Source organism: Plecotus auritus, assembly GCF_963455305.1.
Source record: "Plecotus auritus genome assembly, chromosome: 2".
Classification (NCBI taxonomy): Eukaryota; Metazoa; Chordata; class Mammalia; order Chiroptera; family Vespertilionidae; genus Plecotus; species Plecotus auritus.
The window spans coordinates 197073867-197099015 of record NC_137771.1 but is presented as its reverse complement, the minus strand read 5'-3'; the positions used below and the strand labels follow the sequence as shown (position 1 = coordinate 197099015).

The 25149-nt window shown below is 36.7% G+C and overlaps 1 protein-coding gene across 1 annotated transcript; it reads left to right on the top strand.

Annotated features, from left to right (window-relative positions):
- Positions 1-25149, top strand: SKIL (SKI like proto-oncogene). The gene is made up of 7 exons (XM_080657407.1): positions 1-279; positions 1914-3706; positions 17768-17865; positions 20233-20465; positions 22381-22622; positions 22906-23130; positions 24013-25149. Exons 2-7 carry the CDS (start codon positions 2609-2611, stop codon positions 24166-24168), a joined length of 2052 nt encoding a protein of 683 aa, XP_080513533.1. The 5' UTR covers positions 1-279; positions 1914-2608; the 3' UTR covers positions 24169-25149.

The window sequence follows — 25149 nt, the reverse complement described above, 5'->3', positions numbered from 1 at the left end:
GTTGCGGGCCCGCGCGCGCGGCGCCGCCGCTGGCTCGGTCCCCTGCCTCCCCTCCCCCCCGCCGCCCTCGCTCTCCCCCGGGCGGCCGGAGACGGCGGCGGCGTCTGCGGGAAGCCGTGTGTCTCCGCAGTGACGTGGGCGGGCCGAGGGCTCGGTGACGTCAGAGGGCTGTGTGTAGCGATGTGTGTGGGGTTCGGAGCGGCGCCGGCACAGCTGAAGGGAGCGGGCGAGCGGCGGCGGCGGCGGCGGCGGCGGTGGTGGCGGCGGCGGCGGGCACAGGTGCGGCCAGGCTCGCTGGGGTGGACGCAGCGGGAGGCAGGGGCACCCGACCCTCGGGGAGCCGACGGCGACGGCGGGGGGAGCGGGGAGTTCACGAAGCTCGTCGAGCTTCCCCGGGGCATGGAGGCCGGAGTCGGGGGTCCGGATGCGCGGGTGCCGGGTGGGGTGGGGGCCAAAGGGGGCGCGGGGCGGGTGCCCTACGGCGGATCGTGTCTCGCTGACCCCGGCGGTGGGCGTGGGCAGAGCCAGGGCGCTGCACTTGACTCGAGCCGTCGGAATCCCGGAGACTCGGACACCCGTCACCGCCCCCCCTCCGCACGCCTCCCGTCTGCGCTCCGTGGGGATGCCCCGGGCTCAACCCGGCCGGTTGGCACCCGGCGGCGTGAGGATCCCCGTGAGGATCCCGGCTCGGCGCCCCACCCGCTCGCCGACCCTTCTCCCTCTGGCCCCGGGCGGGCGTAGGTACAGCCTTAGGGGTGCTGGGGTGACACTCGAGAACTTCCCGAGGAGAGGGTGCGCGGGGGATTTCCACAGTCCTCCGCGCGGCCTCCGCAGTGGGGCCGTGTTAGAAGGGCACTTGGGGTTGTCCCGAGACCGCGGGTCGGGGTTCCGAGGGACTCCTTTTCCTCCACTTCCCCTTACCCCCTTCACTCTCCAAGGCGTTCTGGGTGCCTTGTCCTCCACTCCACCGCCTCCTCGGGTTTGAGATGGGTAGGTGGCTCTGCGTGGGCGGAGGATTTCAGGGTTCGGGGACTCCCCCGTCCGACGTCTTGCCTCCTGCCCCCTTCCTTGGTTTGCGTTGGCTGAGGTGTTCCTGTGGTGGGCGAAAGTCAGTACGTTGGCTAGTGGCCTTGGTCTTTTAACCCTTTGGTTCTGTTTTCCGGTACGTTGCTGGGAGTTTGGGAGACAGACTTTTCTATATATTGGATAGCTTTTGGGTTTTCTCTCAGGAAAGAAGTGGAAGAAGAATCTTTTCTTTTCCCCTTTTCCTCCATTTGCATTCTTTGTGAGGTCTGTCTGCCTTGTGCTTTTTGTCCTGGATTAGACTTGTTCAAGGATGGAGGTTCCCAGGCATGGAGGCCATAGCTTTTTGGCTCCCATTAAGCAAATTCACTAACCTATTAAAGGAAAGTTAATTTTTGCCTACAGTCATTCCAGGAAAATAGCACACACTGACTAAATGAATTAATGTATTTAAGATTGTAACTTCGTTACATGTGGCAGATATGTTAACTTGTATCTGATTTATTTATTTTTGGATGAAATTTTGTTTCTTTTTCTTTTTTTAAATAATGAGATGCAGTAATGGGTTACTTAAGTTAAAATGGCATAATTGTGAAGCCTCTGGTACTGAGTTTTGGGTGAGATGATCTGTTTAAGGTTTTTCCTATTCGGAGTTAGAGTAGCCCTTGCTCTTTTGAGGGATGATATTTCCCTTTACCTATTCTCCAGATTGCTTTCCTATTTAAATGAAGGTTCTTCTAGTTAAATGGTGTTACAGTTATAGAAGTCACTCAGGTGTCACCTTTGGTAAAGTGAACTCAGTTTAAGATTAAGAAACTGGTTTCAAACTGACCCTTTGGCCTCTGGAGCAAATTCAAATGTAACTCTCTCCCATCCCCCTTCTCTTCCAGATTAATTAAAAGAAGAATGAATAGCAGTCCTTGAAGATAACTGGGCAATTTTTCTTTAAATCATCTTTAATTGTAGACGTTCAAGTGAAGTCAGAGGCTCTTATTACTGGTGTGAGGATTTATACAAGTCTTCAGTTTGTCAACATAGACTAACATCATTTTTAGAGAAGACATTTTTCTTTTTTTTCCTTTTTTGGTGTCTTGGTGCCAAAAATTAAATTTCGGTGCATCATTTTGACTTGTGTTTGTGTCTAGATTTTATAACACAAGTAATTTAATAGAAATTTGATTTGTTTTGCTTAAAACCAACCAAACCATTGCATTGAACCTGGAAATCTTGAATTGAGAGAATTGGCAACTTTATTTTAATACATATATCTGAAGACTTAAAAAAAAGCAAAGGCTTTTTCAGAGGTGTGCCTCTTAAAACTCTTTATTATTGGAGACAAATTTTATAACACTTGCAGTGAAATTATGCTAGAGTATAAGCAGAATCAAAACAGTTGCAAAATCTATTGAGTGACTTAGGGAGATCTCTCTTTGGAAACTTAAATTTTCTATGAGTTACCATAGAAATTTTTTATAACTTACCATATGTAAGTTACCATACGTATTGGTATACATTTTCTCCAAATAAGCAGCTAAATAACAATGCAAGTGTCAGACTTACTTATTTAATATAATAGTTTTTAGCAATGGAAAACCTACAGACAAATTTCTCCTTGGTTCAGGGCTCAAATAAAAAAATGAATGGGATGGGAGATGATGGCAGCCCTCCAGTGAAAAAAATGATGACAGACATTCACGCAAATGGAAAAATGATGATAAACAAGATGCCAACAGTTAAGAAGGAACACTTGGATGACTATGAAGCACCAATGGAAACCGATGGAGAGCATGTCAAACGAACCTGTACCTCGGTGCCTGAACCTTTGCATTTAAATCCCAGTTTGAAACACACTTTGGCACAATTCCATTTAAGTAGTCAGAGTTCTCTGGGTGGACCAGCAGCATTTTCCGCTCGGTATTCCCAAGAAAGCATGTCACCTACTGTATTTCTGCCTCTTCCGTCTCCTCAGGTTCTTCCTGGTCCACTGCTCATCCCTTCGGATAGCTCCACAGAACTCACCCAGACTGTGTTGGAAGGGGAATCTATTTCTTGTTTTCAGGTTGGAGGAGAAAAGAGACTATGTTTGCCCCAAGTCTTAAATTCTGTTCTCCGAGAATTTTCACTTCAGCAAATAAATACAGTATGTGACGAATTGTACATCTATTGTTCAAGGTGTACTTCAGACCAACTTCATATCTTAAAGGTCCTGGGAATACTTCCATTCAATGCCCCATCCTGTGGGCTGATTACATTAACTGATGCACAGAGACTATGTAATGCTTTACTGAGACCACGCACTTTTCCTCAAAATGGTAGCATACTTCCTGCTAAAAACTCATTGGCTCAGTTAAAGGAAACTGGCAGTGCCTTTGAAGTGGAACATGAATGCTTGGGCAAATGTCAGGGTCTCTTTGCACCCCAGTTTTATGTTCAGCCTGATGCTCCCTGTATTCAGTGTCTGGAGTGCTGTGGAATGTTTGCACCCCAGACATTTGTGATGCATTCTCACAGATTACCTGACAAAAGGACTTGCCACTGGGGCTTTGAATCAGCCAAATGGCATTGCTATCTTCATGTGAACCAAAAATACTTAGGGACACCTGAAGAAAAGAAACTGAAGATAGTTTTAGAAGAAATGAAGGAGAAGTTTAGTATGAGAAATGGAAAGAGAACACAATCTAAGGCAAGTTTTTTAAAAAATAGTTTTGAATAGCAATAATGGTTTAATTTAAATACGTGTGTTAAGGAACTGTTTATGCTCATGCAACAACAAAAAATCCTGATGTATGTAATATGTTTGTATCACACATTTTAGGCTATAAAATGCTTTTCTCTGTGTGTTCTCACTTGCATTTCCAAACAACCTAGTGAGAGGAGTAAGATTATTCCCATTGTACAGATAGAGACTGAGGCTCAGAGATCAAGTGGCTTTCCCAAGATTATATAGCCAGGGAGTGGATTTGGAGCTTTTTTTTCTCCAGTCCTAACTTCTCTCTTTCACACATCCTGCTTTTTGATGACTAAATCTGTTGTTTTCCTAGGATTCAGGATAATTTACACTTTGGTGTTATCTCCATTTGCAAATGGTGTAATAGCTAGTCAAAACAGTTCTGGTGATGGGCTTGAAACAGTGTTTTTCTATGGTACACCTAGGATTTCTGACATTGTTAATATACTTGGATATTTAAGCTTGATCATAATTGGAAACAAATGGAAGTGAAGGATTTGTCTGAAGAATTTGTGACTCTAGTAACCAAGATTCTTTTATGAAGAAAGGAATAATTAAAAAAATGTGACAACTTGAATAAATAAAAGACTTTAGAGTAAATGTTAACATAAAAACCTATCAGCAAAGAGAGCTTAAGCTTATTTTTTCCACTGCATTATCTGGTAGGCTAAACTAATATATTCATTCTAAGAGTTTGAATGCCTGGGTAATAGACAAGATTTGGGTTATTAAATACTCAGTTTGTTGGTCTGGTTTTAAATATATTTTTCTACTTGATTAAAATCAACATAATAGCTAATACTAGGTGTTTAAGATGGCAAGCATTGTTCTTGAGCAGTTTTACATGTGTAATTTTAAGGTTGGCCATGTTTCACTATAAGAATCTAGTTTTTCCACTATTAGTTTTTATTACTTGAAACAATCTCTGTCCTTTCTACTTCACAGAAGAAATGAATGAAGCATATTAAATGCCAAGGTTATTCACAGCAACATAAGAACTTGGGCTAGAATATAAGATTTGGTGTCTGGTGCTTTATTATGGTGCAGTTAAGGTTTTGAGGGAAATTTAATTGCAGTGTACTTTGAAGACAGTGATTTGCTCCTGAAGACCCATGAATAGAATTTTAAACTCTGATTCAAGTTTGCTACTTGCTGCTTTCAAAGGGTCAGCACACCTTCAAAATTCCTTGCCTGATGCTATAAGAAAAGTTCATTTAAAAAAATGTATTTATTGATTTTAGAGAGCCAGGAAGAGAGAGAGGAAGAGAGGTTGGTTGAGACATTGATTTGTTTGTTCCACTTATTTATGCATTCATTGGTTGATTCTTGTATGTTACCTGACAGGAGGATTGAACATATGGGGACAATGCTCTAACGAACTGAGCTACCCGGCCAGGGTAGATAAATTCATATTGTTCAGGTGCAGTTATAACTTATTTTGAAGCAGGATTGAATTCAAGCCAGTTCTCAAATTGTTGGACCTGTTTACAGCTGCACTGCTCCCATCCATGCTAAGGCTGCTGCTTAGAGATTCTCTATATTCTCAAAATATGGATTACTCCTTTTGGTATTTATGATGTCTTGCTATTTAGGGGCTCTACCGTTACAGTCATAAGGTAATGACATTATTTGCCAGATATTCTTGCTCCAGTTTTTGTTGCTCTGACAGCATTTTTGGGTTAAACTACTTTGTCTAATATTCCTGCTCTGTGTTGGTGAGAAAAATATCTGAGAACCATGATGAATGTTAAAAAAACCCCCCACATGATGAATTTACTTAACTGAAACTGAATGTGCTAGTGCTAGGGTTTGGTTAAAACTGAAATTATCCCTCATTTGGATGTAGCCTTTTATTGTCTCAGAAGTTAATAATTTGAATTCATTTTTTATTTTTGGAAGAAGTGAGGTTTTGTTTTTTTTTCATCTTTTTGCTGTTATTATTTTTTGCAGTATTTCCTACTGGTGTATTTTGGCATTGTTTCCAAGCTTATATGAATTTTAAGCTACTTAAGGGAATTTAAAATTCCAGCATATAAAGCTTTTTAAAAAAGTTATGGGGGGTTCATGTGTAATGCATACTTGAGTGGTTGTTTTGTTGTGCTTGCCACTTTGTATTTTAAATATTTATTCCTCAAAACTTTGTGAAGTGGTTCTTTTTGAAGGTCTGTTGAACAAGTTTTCTCAGATGAACCAGTCCCAGATGGGTCACATGCTCTTGGTTGTATAACTGGTAGATGGTAGAATCAAGAGTTGAATGCAGGTCTTCTGACTTGAAGTCTAGTAATTTTAACTTTCCCACCTAATTTAGTAGCAGAAACTGAATTTTGAGAAACATTAACTTAAATAATTTAGTTTTGTACAATGGTTCGTAAACTCTGTATTGTATATACTCAGCTATTTAACAGGGCCTAAGGGGGCAAGGAGAGAGTCCTTGACTGGGGAACATTTTTCACTGTCTTCTGTGACGGTGAGCTGGTTGCTAAACAAACCAAATCAGACCTAGAAGAAGCTCATTTAAAAAAGTTGGCAGGCTTTTCTTTTTCTTTTTTTTTTTTTAATAAAAGAATATACCGAATATATTAACCTTATATAAAGGACTCTATGTTTAGTGTGAATACCAGTGTAATTTTATATGTTTATGTAATTTATGTAGTTTATGTAGTCTAAGTACTGTTTTTGGATTAAAAAAAACCCCTGAAACTCAGTAGGCAAGTTTTTGAAATGTAGTGACTGTTAAATTATTTCTAAGGATGGAAATTATATTAGTAATGATCAACAAGCTATTTACATAGCTAATAGCTTTGTTTAATTTGCATAGCTAATAGCTATATTTAGATGGGAGAAGTAAGTGGTATAAGGTCAGTGTTCTAAGTGAAGAACTGACTGTATCCTATGTAGAAACTAAAGCTATATTTTAAACTTTCTTACTCAAGTCACCACCACAAGAAATATACTTGATTTTAGATCTGTCTCGGTTACTTTGCAAAATGCTGTTATTAAACTATTTTTCTCTTTATATCATTTGAGCTTTTTGTACTTTGTTAGAAGAGTATTGTATTTAAAAGTGAACAAAGATATGCAAGAAAATTATATTCCTAATTTTTCTTTAAATCCTCAGTAGGTATTATTTATTTGATCTAATTCTAATTTTGTTGAATCTTACATTTCTCTCTATGGAAAAAGGTTGTTAAGCAAATTGATAATTTGTAAATAATATTTGAAGGGTGATATTTACTTACGATTATTTTCAAGCATATTACAAAGGCCCATTTGTAGTCAGTTGATAGGTAATTATAGGTAATTCTTTACTGCTACAGCATGTAGCTAACAATTGGTAGATAATTATAGGTGATTCTTGACTGTTACAGCACATAGATGACAATCTTAACTAAGTTATAGATGGTGTATGATCTGTAAGTATATATGTTTATATTTATTTTTAAAAAATATGTTTTTATTGATTTCAGAGAGGATGGAAGAGGGAAAGAGAGAGAGAGAGAAACATCAATGGTGAGAGAGAATCATTGATCCGCAGCCTCCTGCATTCCTCCTACTAGGGATAGAGCCTGCAACCCAGGCATGTGCCATGACTGGGAAGCGAATCCTTACCTGCTGGTTCATAGGTCAGTGCTTAACCACTGAGCAACAGCGGCTGGGCAGTATATATATTTTTGTTTGTTTGTTTTTTGTTGTTTTTGGGTTTTTTTTGGATGATCAGTATATATATTTTTAAATTAAAATTTAGCTTCCTAGTGTCTAAACACGTATTAGGTAAGTGAAATGATACAGTTTTTACTCTGCTTAGGGAAAAAAACTATAGGTTATCTGTGATGCAAATAGATGACCTAAAGATACCAACTTAAAAAACTTAAAAATTTTTTTTCACTTAAAGCTTATTAAATATTTCACTATTTTTAATTTTACATTTTTAAGTTCATTTCTGCAGAGGTCATTGGAATAGTAATAATGGTACAGAAATTTTCCCCTCTCTTGTAAGCTACTATACTTTTGTTTAGGAAGAAAATACACTTCCTTATTTAAGAAGTAAGGAAATATACTACAGAGAATGAGCAACGACGATAAAGGGTAATGTTGGGACAAAATGTGTTGTGGTAGATTTGATGATATTTTCTTTTATTAGTGGTATTATTTGCATTTTGCTATTAGTATAAATTTTGATAAAGTTGGGGGTAAGTTAGAATCTTATAAAGTATTTGTGCTCATATGAGAGACCAATGTGAATATTTTTGTCTAACTTTCTAAAATTAATAATTATCTTTTTGACTTTAGAGGCTGTCTTTTTCCTGTTTTCCTAGAATATAGTTTAGTGCATGGCACATCAGAGGCACTGAGTGAAAAAAAAAATTTTTTTTTTTTTAAACTGAAGACATTTTTGAAAAATACCACTGCCACAGTTTATTTTAGAATGTTTGGGATTTCCTGGAAAAATGATGTTTTAATCTTTAATAAACACATATATAATTTGAGAATAAACTGTTGAATAACTGATCAAATAAGAGAATGGATGTGAAGTATTTTGGATGTTAAGAGTCCAGAAATGCAGGATGGTACTTCAAACTATTATTGAACTATTTACTACTATGAATTTGGGGATTTTTCCTTTCCCAAAACATCTTGATTTAATCTAGAACTATATGAAGATTATTTCTAAGACATATGATAACTGAGTATTGGGTTCAAATGTATCTCCTCTTAGTTGTTTGTACACAGTAATTACACTAGTTGGATATTTGTTTAGTTATTAGAATAAAATGTGCCAGAAGAAAGTGTAAAACAGTTTATGAGAGAATTATATTATAGGAAGAACGTTTCAATGAAATCTCTAGAATGGCTTTGGGAATAGTGCCCCCTTATGGTCTGGAAATACAGAGTCTAGGTTTATATTCATTTATCATTAAAAAATGGTAAGACATTAAAATTGTTGATGTTTTAAAAAAGGTCTATGATTAAAAAAAAACTTAGAAATTGATTCTTTTGGTTTGAAAAAATTAACTTTAAGGAAGAAACAAAAGAGGGATAGGCCAGAATCAGTGTGTAGTCAGCCAATGGTGTTCTCATAGCTGTGCATACATTATAATATGCCACTGGGAGAATAAGGAAGTAATCAAGAATTGGGTTAATTTCAATCCCCATAGAATTCTGGGAATGGAAAGTGATTGTGGAGTCAGAACTCAATTTGTTCAAGTAAAGAGAGAAAACTAGTTTGGGAATAGCTTTAGTAATGGCTTGAAACCTGTATTTTGTCCATGTACAGAATTTCTGTCTATTGAGGGTTCAAATACCTAAAATAATTTAAGGATATTATTAGACTACAAAAAACAAAAAGAATATGTAATTAAACTATAAGCTTTTTTTTTAAGATGTAGTTTGCTTTAGTCACTAAATAACGTATTATAGTCCCATGGTAGGCAGAAAGAGGAATGATTAGGAAAGGTATACAATTAATTTAAGTCATTTTGATTTCTAGACTTAGAAGTGGGTCATAGAAATATGTACATAAAGACTACGTGGAGGTTGCCCTAAGGCAGAAATTCATCTAGTTTTCGAATATAGAATGTGGTAAATGCTTACTTAATAAAGGATTGGGTAATTGAATGAAGAAAATCTTAGTAGTCCTATTATAAATTTACCAGTGATTTTCAAGAAGGAAAATGGGATTAGTTTTAAAGCATAGCTAATCTTTTGTTTTTATTTGTGATAATGAATTAATTTTGAGATTTCAGAGAGTATTGAAAGTACATATATTTTTTTTAATCTTATGGGGCCAAGGAATAAAAAAAAATGTTTAAGAAAGTAAAGATCACTTGGTAAGTAATACTAGGGTTTTTATTTAATGTTAAAAATGAAGTGACAATATTGGAATTTATTCCTTTATATATGTAATGCTTTGTAAGTCAGTGCAAAAGCATCTATAGAGTACAAATGTTATTTATACAGGACTAGTTGTTGAAACAGTAATATTTTTGGACCAATTTTAAGATAGTTTGCTTAAAACAGTGTTTTTCAAATTGTAGTTTGTCACCCATGCAGCCTTTCTCATCGGGGGTTCCCTGAGGGGAGAATTAAGTCCTGTAGAAAATGACTTGACCAGAGTGATGGTTTGTCATTTCTCCCAGGGATGGTATATAGTACCATTCTAAACGCTTTGGAGAGTAGTTAATTCATTGTGTACAATGTATTCATTGGGGGCATTTGGGCTTAATTCTCTTGAGAACCCCTGTTGAGCAAAGGCCAGAAGGGTCATGAAATCAATTTAGTGGATCATCAGTATTTATTAAAAAAACCACATGACAGAATAAAAAATGAGCACACTGAATATAGTAAAATTAGTTAATCTACATTTTGCTATTGTCAATTTACATTATTTGAAGGCCAAATAATCGGAGATCATAATTTTTTAAAAGCACATGTGCTGAAGTGGGATAGCAAAACCTTTGATTTGTACAGATTGAAACTTGACAATAGATACTTTAGTGAAAGATATATATGACATGGAGATTTCCGGTATTTGCAATGTTAAATGAATAGGGCACCACATAATTCCAGTACAAAAATTTATTTTTAATAGCCTGATGAACAAAATAGGAAGAGGCATGGATACATGGAACAGACTGACAGCTGTCAGGGAGGATGGAGGTGGGTGGGGGAATGGATGAAAGAAGGTGACGGGATTAGCCAAAGAACATACAGTATATGCATAACCCATAGATACAGACAACAGAGTGGTGATGGCCAGAGGGAAGGGGCAGTGGGAGCTGGATGAGGGCAGGCAAAGGGGGGGGGGGGGGGAAACGGGGACATCTGTAACAGTGTTAACAAAAAAAGTTAAGAATTCATTTTTAAAAGTCCCAGGAGTTAACAGGATTTTAAAAATCGGTTTGTTTGTTTTTTCAAATTGTAAAGGGAGTGACATTGCACTACTGATTTCACATGGCTTTTTTCCATGAAGGTTTTAAGATAAGAGTTGCACATTATAAGAATTTTAAGCAATGTAAACCCAAAACTGGCTGTGTGAGTTAGGTGGTATGATCGATCTTTCAGTGTGCGGGAACAGCAGACATTGATGTAACTCCTGAAGATCTGTCTGATAAGTTAGTGGAGATACTTAGATCATACTGTTCCAGTTTTGCATTAGGTTGATAAATTCTAATAATTACAATGAAATGAGGCACAAGACTAAGCCTTACAATCTCTTAAATAGCTACTTGCTACCTTGTAATACTATTCCTATTTCAGTTGTTGAGACACTTATTCACAATATGTTGGAAGTATTGAGGAAACTTGATCCTGTACTGAAAGATTCAATTTCTTTCTCTAGGAGTTGTTGGCAGCAGTCTGGTAGAGTGTCTTTCTGAAATCATTTATTGACCACTTGAATGTCCTACTGTCGTACACAGTAAAAAAGACCCTGACAGGTTATATTCACTTTATACCTAAAGAGTTGTTGCTTAACTGTGTATTCAGTCATGTGTTTAGTAAAGTTGTTAATGATTTACCAGTGTGTTGTGATGTGCATTTAATATACATTATGTTTTATTTCTTGTGTAATCACACCATTAGGGGGATTAGTCCTTCATATGCTTACTGTCTTATAAATACACATAATGTATAGTCTTTATCTTTTATATTTTTAAAAATATTTTTTCCACATATTTAAAAAATGTAATTCTGATTAAATTTTGTGGGGGAAGGGGGGCTGGAAATCCCACCAATATTTAGAAGTATTGTTAGATTTCTTTAGTTTATCAATGTATGTCATTAGATACAATTAAAAGTCATAAATATTAGCCTGTTCCTATAATTAAAAACTGGAGTGCTACCTAAAAGTTTATTATTGAAGATAAGTCTAGGAATTTTAAAGTGTTTTTTTTTTTAGTACAAATTTGAATGTTTGTATATGAATAGTGCTGACTGGGTGGAATTGCTTTTGTATCTAGAAAGTGGTGGCAAAAATGCCTATTGATTTTTTTTTTTTGTAAATGAAATCAAGTTCTCTAAATTACTTCATTGTGAGTTAGTAAGCATTGTACTATCAAAATACAATGGTTCTTTATTAGAATATCTGGTTATCAAAGGGTTATGTATATATAACACAGTAAGTTGAAACTTAGAGAAACTTTCATTAAACATCCCCTAATTTTTTACTTATTTAAAATGACCTCTTCCATACATTTTGGGATTGTTTAATTTTGCTTTCATAGATACTATTGGTTGTTCTATGACTTAGAGAAAATGAAATAAATTGTCTGAAATTTTTCTTAGTGTTTCAGGTAAGGATGACAACTGTTCATTTTGTGGTAGATAATGGTGGGGAAGTTGGGTGATAAAAGCATTTAAAACTGTTACGGCTTCAAGTTAAGTCACTAAATGATGTACATCTCTCCTTTGCCAAGTAGTGTAATGTATTCTATTTTAGTGTTTAAATACACAAAGGAATGAATTATTCCTATATTGAAAGGTAAGATAAATGGCAGTAGATGCTCCTCTCTTAGTATCTTAATTTTTTATTGCTAACTAGTAGTAGCATTACTGCTGTGCCATTTAATTATATTGTTCTTTTTTTAAAGATCTAATTTGTATGTTGAAACAAATGCAGAATAGATGAAAAAAGTCTGGCATGACTGTGAATGTTCAGTTGTATAATATGTGCTTTTCTTAATTATTTTTAATGTGCAGTTAGGATAATTTGTTATAAATGTGTTTATGGCTTATCATAGCATATTAGGGAAAATGAATTCCCAACATTTTATTATGGTTAATGTCCATTTTTCCATAATTTATATTATTTAATTTGTAGATCTGATCTCTAAAAATATATCCCAGAGACCTTTGGCTTCTTTGGTACTTCATGGAGTAGGATATAGAATGTGAAAGGGACTATTTGTGAATTTCTTGGTAGCAGAGTAACCTTATATAGGGCCACCCTGGGAGTTAATGAGCTACGTTGTCATTCAGAATTCATTCAACAAATATTTATTGAATCCCTACTATATGCCAGGCATGGTGCTACGTACTGAAATATAAGAGTAAATAAGACAGTCCTTGGCCTCAAGGACTGGATCAAGCAGAGACTGGATATCACGGATTTTGCATAGGGAGTTCAGACATTGGCTGGGGGACTGCACTAGGTCAGTGGTCGGCAAACTCATTAGTCAACAGAGCCAAATATCAACAGTACAACGATTGAAATTTCTTTTGAGAGCCAAATTTTTTAAACTTCTTCTAACGCCACTTCTTCAAAATAGACTCGCCCAGGCCGTGGTATTTTGTGGAAGAGCCACACACAAGGGGCCAAAGAGCTGCATGTGGCTCGCGAGCCGCAGTTTGCCGACCACAGCACTAGGTGATCTTTAAGGAAGATTTTTTTTTTTTAGAACCCCTAGTTTGTGGGATTGTGTGAGAATGGGAAATCAAATAAGACAGTCTTTGAGGCTAAGAACAGAAACTAGAGAGGGATGGATGTTTAAAAATACAGGGTAGGGCAAAGGTAGGTTTATAGTTGTGAGTATATGAAAATTTATTCTTGTATTTTCCATATGAACAACTGTAAACCTACATTTGCCCCACACTGTATGAATGCACAAAGAATTACTTAAGGTGGCATTTGAAGTGTAGAGACATCATAGAAATAAAGATAAACTTGAGTTTGGGTCATGAATAAAAGTAAGACTTATACAAATCAAGCTGTAGAGTTTTGAAATGATCAAAATTGAGTTAGGTTTCAAGTCAAGATCTTTGGCTGAAGAAGTTTAGAATTTGCTTTTCTGAAGATTGGAGATTCCAGATATCCATAATAGGAAAATTTTTGAATATGTAAATCAATTTTAGTAATCTTAATTTAAAAAATCTGGTAACAATTGATTTCTTGAGTAGTACATCCAAGATTGTTTCAAATATAAAAGTGGAGCAGAGCTTGCTTTATTATATATATTTCTAAATAATGAGTTTAACAAGTGACTTCTAGAGAAGAAAATCTCTCGCTTTTTTTTTTTGTTAATCCATACCTGAGGATATTTTTTCACTAGAGGCCCAGTGCAAGAAATTCGTGCACAGGTAGGGTCCCTAGCGGCTGCCGGCTGCTGGCTGCCAGCTGGGGCCTCCCTTCACCCGGCTGCCTCCTGCCATCACCAGCTAGGGTGGGGTCTGCCGGGGGGGGGGGGGGGAGGAGCCATGGGCAGTTGGCTGGTCGGCCCCACCCACTGGTCAAACTCCCAGTCAAACTCCTGGTCCAGGGGACAATTTACATATTAGGCTTTTATTATATAGGATAGGATTGATATTTAGAGAGTGGAAGGGAGGGAGAGAGATAGAGAAACTTTAATTTGAGATGTCTCGCATCAATTGGTTGCCTTCCACCCGAGCCTGCAACTGAGGTATGTGCCCTTGACTGGAATCAATCCCAGGACCCTTCAGTCCTCGGGACGCTGCTCTATCCACTGAGCCAAACCTGCCAGGGTAAGAAATTCTCATTTAGCCCTGGTGGGTTTGGCTCAGTGGATAGAGCATCAGACTCTGGACTGAAGGGTCCCGGGTTCGATTCCGGTCAAGGGCACATGCCCAGGTTGTCGGCTCAATCCCCAGTGGGGGGTGTGCAGGAGGCAGCTAATCAATGATTCTCATTAATGTTTCTCTTTCTTTCTCTCCCTCTCCCTCTCTGAAATCAATAAAAATATATATTAAAAAAATTCTCATTTTAAGTGGATCTTATATTTCATTGATTTGTTAGCACGAGCTATTCATGCTAATTAATGCCTCTTTTATTATACAGTGTTGGGGTGACAAATGTTCTCCCTAAGTGAATGTTCTAAGTAATGAAACTACTTTTTTCAGCATTAACCATGTTTTTTAAAACTTTAACTTTATTGAAGAATTCTAAAATGTCAAATAGTGGTATGTTATATATGTGTGTGGTATGCTATTTATATATAGTACTAGAGGCCCGGTGCTTGGATTCGTGCGGGGTGGTGCGAAGAGTAGCCTCAGCCTGGTCTGCGCGCTCTCACAATCCAGGACCCCTCAGGGGATGTAGCAGTGTGCCAAGTGGCAGGTGGCCAGGGAGGAGCCCAAGCTGGCACCGTGCCGCTTGCTCGCTCGCACTCATCCTGGTATGCTTGCTCAGTAGCACTGCCGCAGAATTGGAAGAGGCTCCTGCCACTGCAGCTGCGCTCGCCAGCCGTGAGCCTGGCTTCTAGCTGAGCAGCGCTTCCTCTGTGGTGGTCAGTGTGCATCATAGCGACTGGTCGACTGGTTGTTTAGTCGTAACGGTCGCTTAGGCTTTTATATACACGGATTGTCCAGATTATTATGATCTCTGAACACATAATAACCTGGCCACTCAGTGTATTTGTATCTCAAATGGGTACCAAAAGTATTCTAGACTTTTGCTGGAGATCAACCACCTATTTGCCCTGAGCTTTTCTATCAGCCAGTGCAAAGGGGAAAACTGATCAGGTGCACGATTTATAGTATCTTTGATATCAACTAAATGAGGTACTCAGGAGAAGTACACTGAGTGGCCAGATTATTATGCGTTCAGAGATCATAATAATCTGGCCACTCAGTGTATATAGATAATATAATATATAAATTAATAACTATATCATGTTGACTCAAGACTTCGTAAACATCAATTACTATACTCTGTTGTGATGAGGGTAAGGGACAATTGAGATACATTAAATTATTTGCCCTGGCCTATGGTAAAGCCCTCAAATTGCATTGCTTTTTGAATAGTTTTTATGTTTACATTCTGTAATTCATCTCTTTAGGCTGTCAGCTGTCACCTATCATTTAGTATTTCTGTTGCCAGCAGTCAGTTCCCTTTCTGACTTACTAGTAGAACTAAGCTGTAGGCCAAGAAACTGTGTAAAGAAGTGATTGGCTTACTTTATTAATAAGTAGTTGATTTTGCCTCAGATTCTCAACTTTTTTAGAATATTTGATCAGGATTGTGTGTTTAAAAAAAAATTCTACTCTTATATAGAGTCTAGAGGCCCCAGTGAATGTGTAACTCTTAAATGCTTTCAAAATAATCATTCTTTTCCCTATGATCTTATGGTCTTAGTCTTTCATATTCCTTGCCCAGTAATTTTTTTTTAAGATTTTAAAATTGATTTTTAGAGAGAGAGGAAGGGAGATGGAGAGAGAGAGAAATAAATGTTGATGGTGAGAGGGAAACATCGATCAGGTGCCTCCTCCATGCCCCCATCCCCCCACCTTCCTACCTGGGATGGATTCCTAAACCTGGGCATGTGCCCTGACTGGGAATCAAACCGGCAACCTTTCTATGCATGGGATGATGCCCAACCAACTGAACCACACCAGCCAGGGCTCGCCCAGTAATTCTTAACAAAAATGTTGATCTACCAATACAAATCACCGTATTTTTGTTTTTGGCTTTTAATTGGCCTTAAATCATCTTCTAATTGGTCAAGTTGTATAATATGTGCTCCAAAAGCGGTTTCCTTTCTGTTGTGAGCTCGTTGTGTTGGGGCAGTGGGTTACTGGTCAGGCCTTTCCTTTCCTGAGTCTCTTCAATCTGCTTTAGTTTCCTCCATTAGTAGGATCTCCCTAACCAAACCATGGACAATTTATGAATTTGGTTATGCTTTAATCACAACTGCTTAGCATCTGGAGATGTTTCCATTCCTTACTTAGTTTCTTGGTTCTGAACTGGAATATTAGGACGTCAGGCAAAACAGTTTTCCTAATTCTTGGTATTTAGTGGCTATCCCCTGAGTGCTGTGTTTATGCATTCTCAAATGAGGGTGTCATTCTCCGCATACCTTACCTAGTTGCAGAGTTAACTAGGCAGGGTCAGAATATCCAGCTCTCCTTTTTGTCTCATCCTTCCCTCTGTATTTCATCCCCAGCTCCCTACTCCATCACTCCACTAGGTTTGTCTGTTAACCTCCTATCTTTGTTGCTCACTTGAACAGGGCTTCTTTCAGCTTTTTTTCCCCTTCTCCATTAGTGAGTCTTGCCCCCTTTCAAGGAACCCTTTTCCCAAAAGAGCAGGGTAATTACTATAATATTAAATAGGCAGGGAAGACTGCAAAGCAAACCTGAATAAGAGAAATTAGTAACACAGGTTATTCTTTTCTGTCTCAGTTTCTGAACCTCAGTTTTCTAATCTGTGAAATAGAGATAATAATGTCTACTTAATGAGGTATTTGTTGGAATTAAGCAGGAGGCATATATAGATTTCTTATCAGGTAGATATCAATAAGTCAGTTATAGTCTCCTTTTCCTTTATTTACAGATACAGTTTATGAGGAAATATGGTTTACTGATAATTGTTGGCAGACAAAGTAATTTCACGTTTAGTTTGGCAAGGTATTTATTACTGTAGAATGTTATCTATACACTAACAAATACTGTATGTATATGGATGGGTTATATTCTAGCTGGTTGTAGCAGTGAAGAAGAATCAGAACTTACCAATTCTGTACATTTGCAGGGTACTGTTATTTAAAATGGGTTTTAAAGTTTTAAAAGTCTTCATCAAAGGTTATGTTTATTGATTTGAGGGAGGGAGGGAGGGAGAGAGGGAGAAAGAAGAAGAGGGACAGAGAGAGAGAGACAGAAACATTGATTGGTTGCCTTCTGTACTCACCCTATTGGGGATGGAGCCCGGAACCTTTTGGTATATGGAATGGTGTTTTAACCAACTGAGCCACCCGGCCAGGGCTAAAATGGATTTTAAAAATAGATGTTGTAAGTATGCAATTGGATGAAATAACTTCTGGTAATTCCTGTTAACATGCACACTGAAACTGTTTGCAATGGGATAGATCATGTAGCAGTCTCTTTGAGTTTCAAGTGACTAGGCATGGTACTTTAAGGAAAGATTGCTTTATTAGACGATGACTCTTAATGTAACTCTTCGTTCGCAAGGTTCTCCAGAGACATGCTATGACCCTGTCAAGTTGACACTTTAAAATTTTAACCATCTCACCTTCTCCCAATAATATTCCCTTCTACATTTTTCTACAGATAGATACACCATCAGGAATGGAATTACCGTCATGGTATCCTGTTATAAAGCAGGAAAGTGATCATGTTTCTCAGACACATTCATTTTTACACCCTAGGTGAGTGAGTATTGTCTCATTAATCCTCCCTCCCTCCCTTCCTCCCTTCCTCCCTTCCTTCCTTCCTTCCTTCCTTCCTTCCTTCCTTCCTTCCTTCCTTCCTTCCTTCCTTCAATATGTCAGATACTATTCTAGGCCCTGGGAATTCATGATATAGCTTTAGGCTTTCTTGTTAATCAATGAAATGAATTGTAAATTGTGTTGAACATTTACAATAACCTTTAAAAAATTTAAAAATTTTTACTTACTGATTTTAGTGAGGGGAAGAGAAAGAGAGAGAAACATTGATGTGTTATTCCACTTTTTGTGCATTCATTGGTTGCTTCTTGCATGTGCCCTGACTGGAGATTCAACCTGCAACCTTGATGTATCAGGATGATGTTCTAAGCAACTGAGTTACCCAGCCGGGTCCAAAATAACCTTTCTTGTGTTTCTATGTTTTTTCTAGAAATAGGTCATTTCATTTTTGCCCTGAAGTAAAAACGAAAGTTTTCTTTTAATTTCCTTACCTCTCTTCAAGAGGTAAATCACTCTTCAAAAGTTTGATGTGCAACTTTGATTTTTAAAAAGAAATCTTTTTGAAACTTAGACGCTTTCATAGTAACTGCATCCCTCAAAGTAAAGTTTTCATATTTTCAATAAAAATGCTTCTTATTTATTCAGTCCTAAAGTTTTATCTGCTACTATAAATATATACTAGTATTCTCCACAGGCACGGTGATGTAGAATCTTAGTCTTATTTACATTTGCACAATTTTTATGTTCTTACTGCGTTTGAAATCTTTGGGTATTATTAAACCTGTCAGTTTTCTTAGCAGAATGTTAAATTTTCATCCTCAGAATTAATGTAATTGGTAAAAAAAAAGAACAAAATAGATGTGTCCTATACAATGAGATGTAAGAAATTATTTAGAATTTAGAGCAAGCATGTCAAACTTGTGGCCCGCGGGCCGCATGCAGTCCACAACGAATATTTTTGCAGCCCAGCCAAAATAATGGTATGTAAGAAGCGTTTTAATAAAAATTTCATAACTTAATTTTTACAATATTCTGTTATACATAATTATTAATAACAAACTACAACTTTTGCTAATGACTGATTGCTATAATCATATTGCATTCATTTCATTTACGCGCCTTACGTGCAGGCGCACCATTTTTCTCCACTAATACTAGCTGCGAATATTTTAGCAGCCGATTGTCACGTCATTAGTCTTGGACTGACTTGTTTGGTGTGCGCAACAGGAAATGTTCGCTTTTGAACAAGAAAAATAGGTTTATTTGCTTATGCTTATTAATTTGTGCAGTTATTCAGTGTGTGGTAAGTTAATGTTCAAGAAAAAATATTAATTTTTATTAAAATGTCATTATCTTATGTTAACAATTACTCATTTATTTCAGCCCTTTGTATTCAGCATGTCTCTATCGAAATAAACCTATATTTCTCTGAAAATTGAAGCTTTTGTTTTTTTGCGGCCCACATAAACTTACACCTTATTTATTTGGCCCATGTTGCCTTTGAGTTTGACATGCTTAGTTTAGAGAATAAAGTATTATGTCAGTTAAATGGTTGCATCTTTTGGCTAAAGGTCATAAAGATTGTAGCTAATAATATGGTACTTAAATATCTTGCTCATGTCTGTTCCATGAGTCTCTCAGATAATGTACTGAACAATTTTATGTGAACTTCGAGCAAAATTGGTAGATATCCCTTTGATCTTAGTTTTGCACAATTTACTGTTACTGTTTTATCAAATACATAGGAAGTACAAAAGTATTTTAGGAATATTGCTTTGTGGCGTTTGATACATTCAGAATGCATGTTCTCTCCCTTTTTAAGCTTTTTAAGACGGAAGGGCCCTGGGAGCTCCCCATTGGCCTATGATGAAACAGTCCATAGCCAAGTAGTCTGGGGCTGAATCAGCCTCACCATAAGAAAGAACAGGGATTTGTTGCTTTAGAGGAGTGATGGGCAAGAAAACAGTCCTCCAAAGTAGCATATAGTGTTTTCTTTCTGAATAAACCTTACCTACTTGGGGCTGTAAACAGCTCTGTTAAAGTGCTTCATGCTTTTAGTTCTCAGGTGGTTTTGAGGGAAGGAGAAGAAACTGATTTTCTTTCCTAGTGAGTATCCTTTTAGTGCTTAGAAATTATTTTTTGAAAAATAACAAAAATCTCTCCATGATTCTGCTTTTACTGCCTAAAATACTGACTTTTTCAAGAATTCTTTTCTGTGACGCTTATTTTCTTAGTTGTTATGTTGTCTGTTTTGGTGGAAAAAAATGTTTTAATCATAGAAATAGATGTAACACATTTTGCTTTTTACCTAAATGTAATGTGTCTTATTATGCCTTTCTTTGTTTTCAGCTACTACTTATACATGTGTGATAAAGTGGTTGCCCCAAATGTGTCACTCACTTCTGCTGTTTCCCAGTCTAAAGAGGTCACAAAGGCAGAGGCAGGTAAATCCATACCAAGACAGTCAGAGAAGCCTTACAGTAGTGGAAAACATCAAAAAACAGTGTCTTATCCAGACGTCTCACTGGAGGAACAGGAGAAAATGGATTTAAAAACAAGTAGAGAATTATGTAGACATGTAGGTAAGTATCCCTATATTTAAATTCAGTATTAAAAAAGTGTTAGATATTTGATTTTTCAAAGAGGATTTCTGTTAAGGGACTTTTTCAGATAATTGAGGTTTTTATTGTAAAAAATGTTGAGTGACTTCTTAGAACATCAATTGCTGTACTTTTCTAGAATGGTGATAGCTATAGAGGCTAATGAGATAGATATATAGGTTACATAGCTTCATGCTTGCAAGTGATTTTTGTCTGATTATTTTTTTCCCCTTCCTGCGTTTTCTTTGCTGTCAAATTTCTTCAAAAGGTCCTTATTTTTCTTTTTACTTTTCTGTGAACTGAGAAACCGTTTAACTTATAATGCTAAGAAGTATATCTAAGTGTATATAGGTATAGGACTCAGGGAAACTTAGTCATGGAATAAAGAAGGATTGAAAACTTGTAGCTGTGGGAGCCAGGCAGATGGCACAAATGCAGAATGTTGGCTGGACATGTAAAAAAAAGCTGCCCAGTTACAGTGCCTTTTATAACACTGGACCAAACATGATATGCTCACTCAAATGCTGCCTCGTTACCCTCCATGTAGCAGCAGAGCTTTGCTTATAGCTTAGGGAAATGTGACAGTTATTTCAGCTTTGTGGGAGCCATTGAAGAATCTGTAGTCATTTAACTTTTCATACATAATTGAGATTCTTTAGGGGGGGTCCTGTATTTTAATTTTGAGAATTTCAAAACTTAGGTTCTTTTGGATTTAAATATGGTACATAATTACTAGTGTACTATTATGCTCTATTTGCATTATATTTTATTTCCCAAATTAGTGAATTCTAGTGACTGTTAAAAAGTTATTGAGATATAATTCATTTACCTTAAATTTACACTTTTAACATGTACAGTTCAATGGCTTTTTAGTGAATTCACAAAGTTGTGCAATGATCACAACTATTTAAATTTGAACATTTTCATCACCCCTAAAGAAACTATAATCCATTGGCAGTTAACTCTCCATTCTCCCCTGTCAACCACTAATCTGTTTCCTATCTTTATGGATTTGCCTATCCTGGACATTTCATATAAAAAGGATGATACAACATGAGGCCTTTTGTTGTCTGGCCTCTTTTACCATCTTGATTTCCATAGCTCTATAATAAGCTTTGAAATTGGGAATTGTGAGTTCTTACTTTGATACTCTTTTTAAAGATACTTTGGATTCCTTGCATTTCCATATGAATTTTAGAATCAGCTTGTCCATTTTTACTGGGATTTTGATAAGTATGATTAATTTGTTATTACCAGCTATCTTAGTCCATTTGAGCTGCTATAATAAAAATACCATAGGCTGGGTGGCTTATACCACAAACATGTATTTTTCATGGTTCTAGAGGCTGGAATGTCTAAGGTCCAGAAATTAGCAGATTTGGTGCCTGGCAAGGTCCTACTTTCTGGTTCACAGATAGCCATCTTCTCACTGGGTTCTCACATGGTGGAAAGAAATGGGAGAGCTCTCTGGAGACTCTTATGATGGCGTAAATCCTATCATGGTGGCTCTCCCCTTATGACCTTATAATTACCTCCCAAAGGCCCCATCTCCTAATACATCACATCAGGGGTTAGGATTTCAATATGAATGCTGGGATAGTGGGGTGGGGGTCACTAACATTCAGTTCTTGACACCATCTTAACAATTTTAAGTCTTCCAATCCATTAACATGGGATGCTTTCCTATTTATTTAGGTCTTTAATTTCAATGTTTTGTCATTTTCGTTGTTCAAGTCTTGTACTACTTTTGTTAAAGTTATTCCTAGATATTTTATTCTTTTTTTATTTCTTTTGTAAATGGATTATTTTTTTCTTCTTAATTTCATTTATGCATTGTCCTACTGACTTTTAGCAGAATGATATTCATACTTCGTTACTTTATTTTTGCCTCTTAAAGATCCATCAATCTCAAATAACTCTGTAAGTAAAAAGAAACCTGAGTCTACCACTTGTAACATAATCAGAGACACAAGCAAGGTGGGAATTGACCATGATACAGCAGCTTCATCTCCACTTCTTGTCAAAGATGTCATTTGTGAAGATGATAAAGGAAAAATCATGGAAGAAGTAATGAGAACTTATGTAAAACAACAGGAAAAATTGAACTCAATTTTGCAGAAGAAGCAACAACTTGAGATGGTAAAATTGTTATCTAACTAATAGCCCTAATGAAGATACTTTTGCATATTCTTAAAAAAAGTCAAGATGAGATGCTGCAAATTTAAGATTTTTGTTTTACACTCATAAGCAATTTTAATATAATTTTAAATTTTTAGAGAAAAGCTTTTCAAGATAATTACCTTTACATAGAATTGATATGACAGCTGAATTTTAGATATTTTATGTAGTATTTTTTCTTGAATTGAAATTTTTAACAGGATGGAAATAAGTACAAATTGTAATGTGATTCTGTATATTACAGGAAGTTGAAATGTTGAGTAGTTCAAAAGCAATGAAGGAACTCACTGAAGAACAGCAGAATTTACAGAAAGAGCTTGAATCTTTGCAGAATGAGCATGCTCAAAGAATGGAAGAATTTTATGTTGAACAGAAAGACTTAGAGAAAAAATTAGAGCAGGTAATGAAGCAAAAATGTACCTGTGACTCAAATTTAGAAAAAGACAACGAGGCTGAATATGCAGCACAGGTAAGAATTACTCAGTTTGTATAATGTTACCCTTTCAATGTGGAAATTGAAGCTGTTCCCTTCTCTGTTAAATAATTTTTTTTTTTGTCAAGCTCATTGGGATTTCAAAACTTACAATTCTGTTCAAAAACACAACTTTATGTGATATCAACCAAGATGATTTTTTTACCTTGATTTATTTCTTGAAACTTTTATTGGATTTCTGTAGTGTAGTTGCCAAAATTGATAATTTCTAGCTATCTGAATATCAAGTGTTACATTATTTTAAAATATTGGCTTTCAAATAAAAAAATTAACAAACATGAACTATTGACCACTATGTTCAAAAGCACGGGAGCAAAAATGAATAGTAGCTCACCTCTTAGGGAAGATGAACAAATAATACGTGACATGGGCAGGCTGTGATGATGAGAGGTATGCTAAAGTGTAGGGCATAATGAAAGTACGCTAGGTGTTCAGTCCTCTTTTTTTTTTTTTTAAATATATTTTATTGATATTTTACAGAGAGGAAGGGAGAGGGATAGAGAGCTAGAAACATCGATGAGAGAGAAACATCGATCAGCTGCCTCCTTCACACCCCCCACTGGGGATGCGCCCGCAACTAAGGCACATGCCCTTGACCGGAATCGAACCCGGGACCCCCCAGTCCGCAGGCTGACGCTCTATCCACTGAGCCAAACCGGTTTCGGCTGTTCAGTCCTCTTAACCCTTTGTTTTTCCCTCAGTCAATGTCAGAGCAATAGTATTAGATAATCAAGGTATTGTATATGCATGAGATTGTTCATTTTGTAAAGAGTAATTTGAAGGCCAATCTTTGCCATGATGTGAGGATTAAATGGAAACAAAACAATGAAAACTGACACAGTCTTTTAAATCACACAGTTGGCAGAACTAAGACAGAGATTGGACCATGCCGAGGCTGATAGGCAAGAGCTCCAAGATGAACTCAGACAGGAACGGGAGGCAAGACAGAAGTTAGAGATGATGATAAAAGAGCTAAAGCTGCAAATTTTGAAATCAAAGACTGCTAAAGTATAGAAACCTTTAAAGAGATTCATCTGTGTGTTCCTGCAGAGTTTATTTTTGTTTGCTTTGCTAATTGAATTCTGAACTGCTTATTTGCATGAAGATAACTAGGCATTCTATCCATTTGTAGATCAGAGAAAGTGGAGAGATTATATATTAGTACATAAATTTTTACATTTCCAAATGAATGAAAATGTATGTTTCTTTGTACTTTTTTTTCCAAATAGCTCAGTAACAATACTCTATGGTTTCAACTATTAGATAATCTGCCTATATTTCTAATGCAAATTTAACAGTTGTATACTTTTTAAAAGCTGCATTGTGTGATGAAAAATAGTTGTGAATTTTGTGATCCATATTTAAGACTCAATTTTAGATACAATGGTGGTTGTCATATTTCAAATATATGGAGATACTCAAGGGGTTGAATCTCCTTTTTTTCATTAATATAATCTTTCGAAGTTGATATGCTATACTCATTATTATATACAAAATTTTCTTTTATTTTGTTCTTATTATGGAATGAATTTTCTTCATTTCTCTTCTGAATGTCTCCTGAGAGACATTTTGTCAAAAGAAGAATTTCATTGCTGAGGTTATAGCACACCCCATGGCCATAATGGGGAAGGATAATATGCTTTGTTATAATCCTGCTGCTAAACGCAAGAAACAGTTGTAATTTTTTTTTTTTTTTGCTTTAAGTATGGTTACATTTAGACTTCTTTTTAATGCAACAACTTCAGGAGAGGGAATAAAATGTAAAAATTTCTGAACTTTGTTAAATGTTTATGTTGTTAAATAGTGGTGTTGAAATGTTACTGTTCTTGAGAAAAACTGATACCATTGATGTACATCGGTTTCTATACAATCCATAATCTTCCTGTACAGTTTTTATATGTAGTTATGGGCTTACTGAAATTTATATAATGGATTTGTTTTCCTTACTGCCTTTGTTTTCCTTTAAGTTGTAAAATATTAAATATCTTGAAGGTT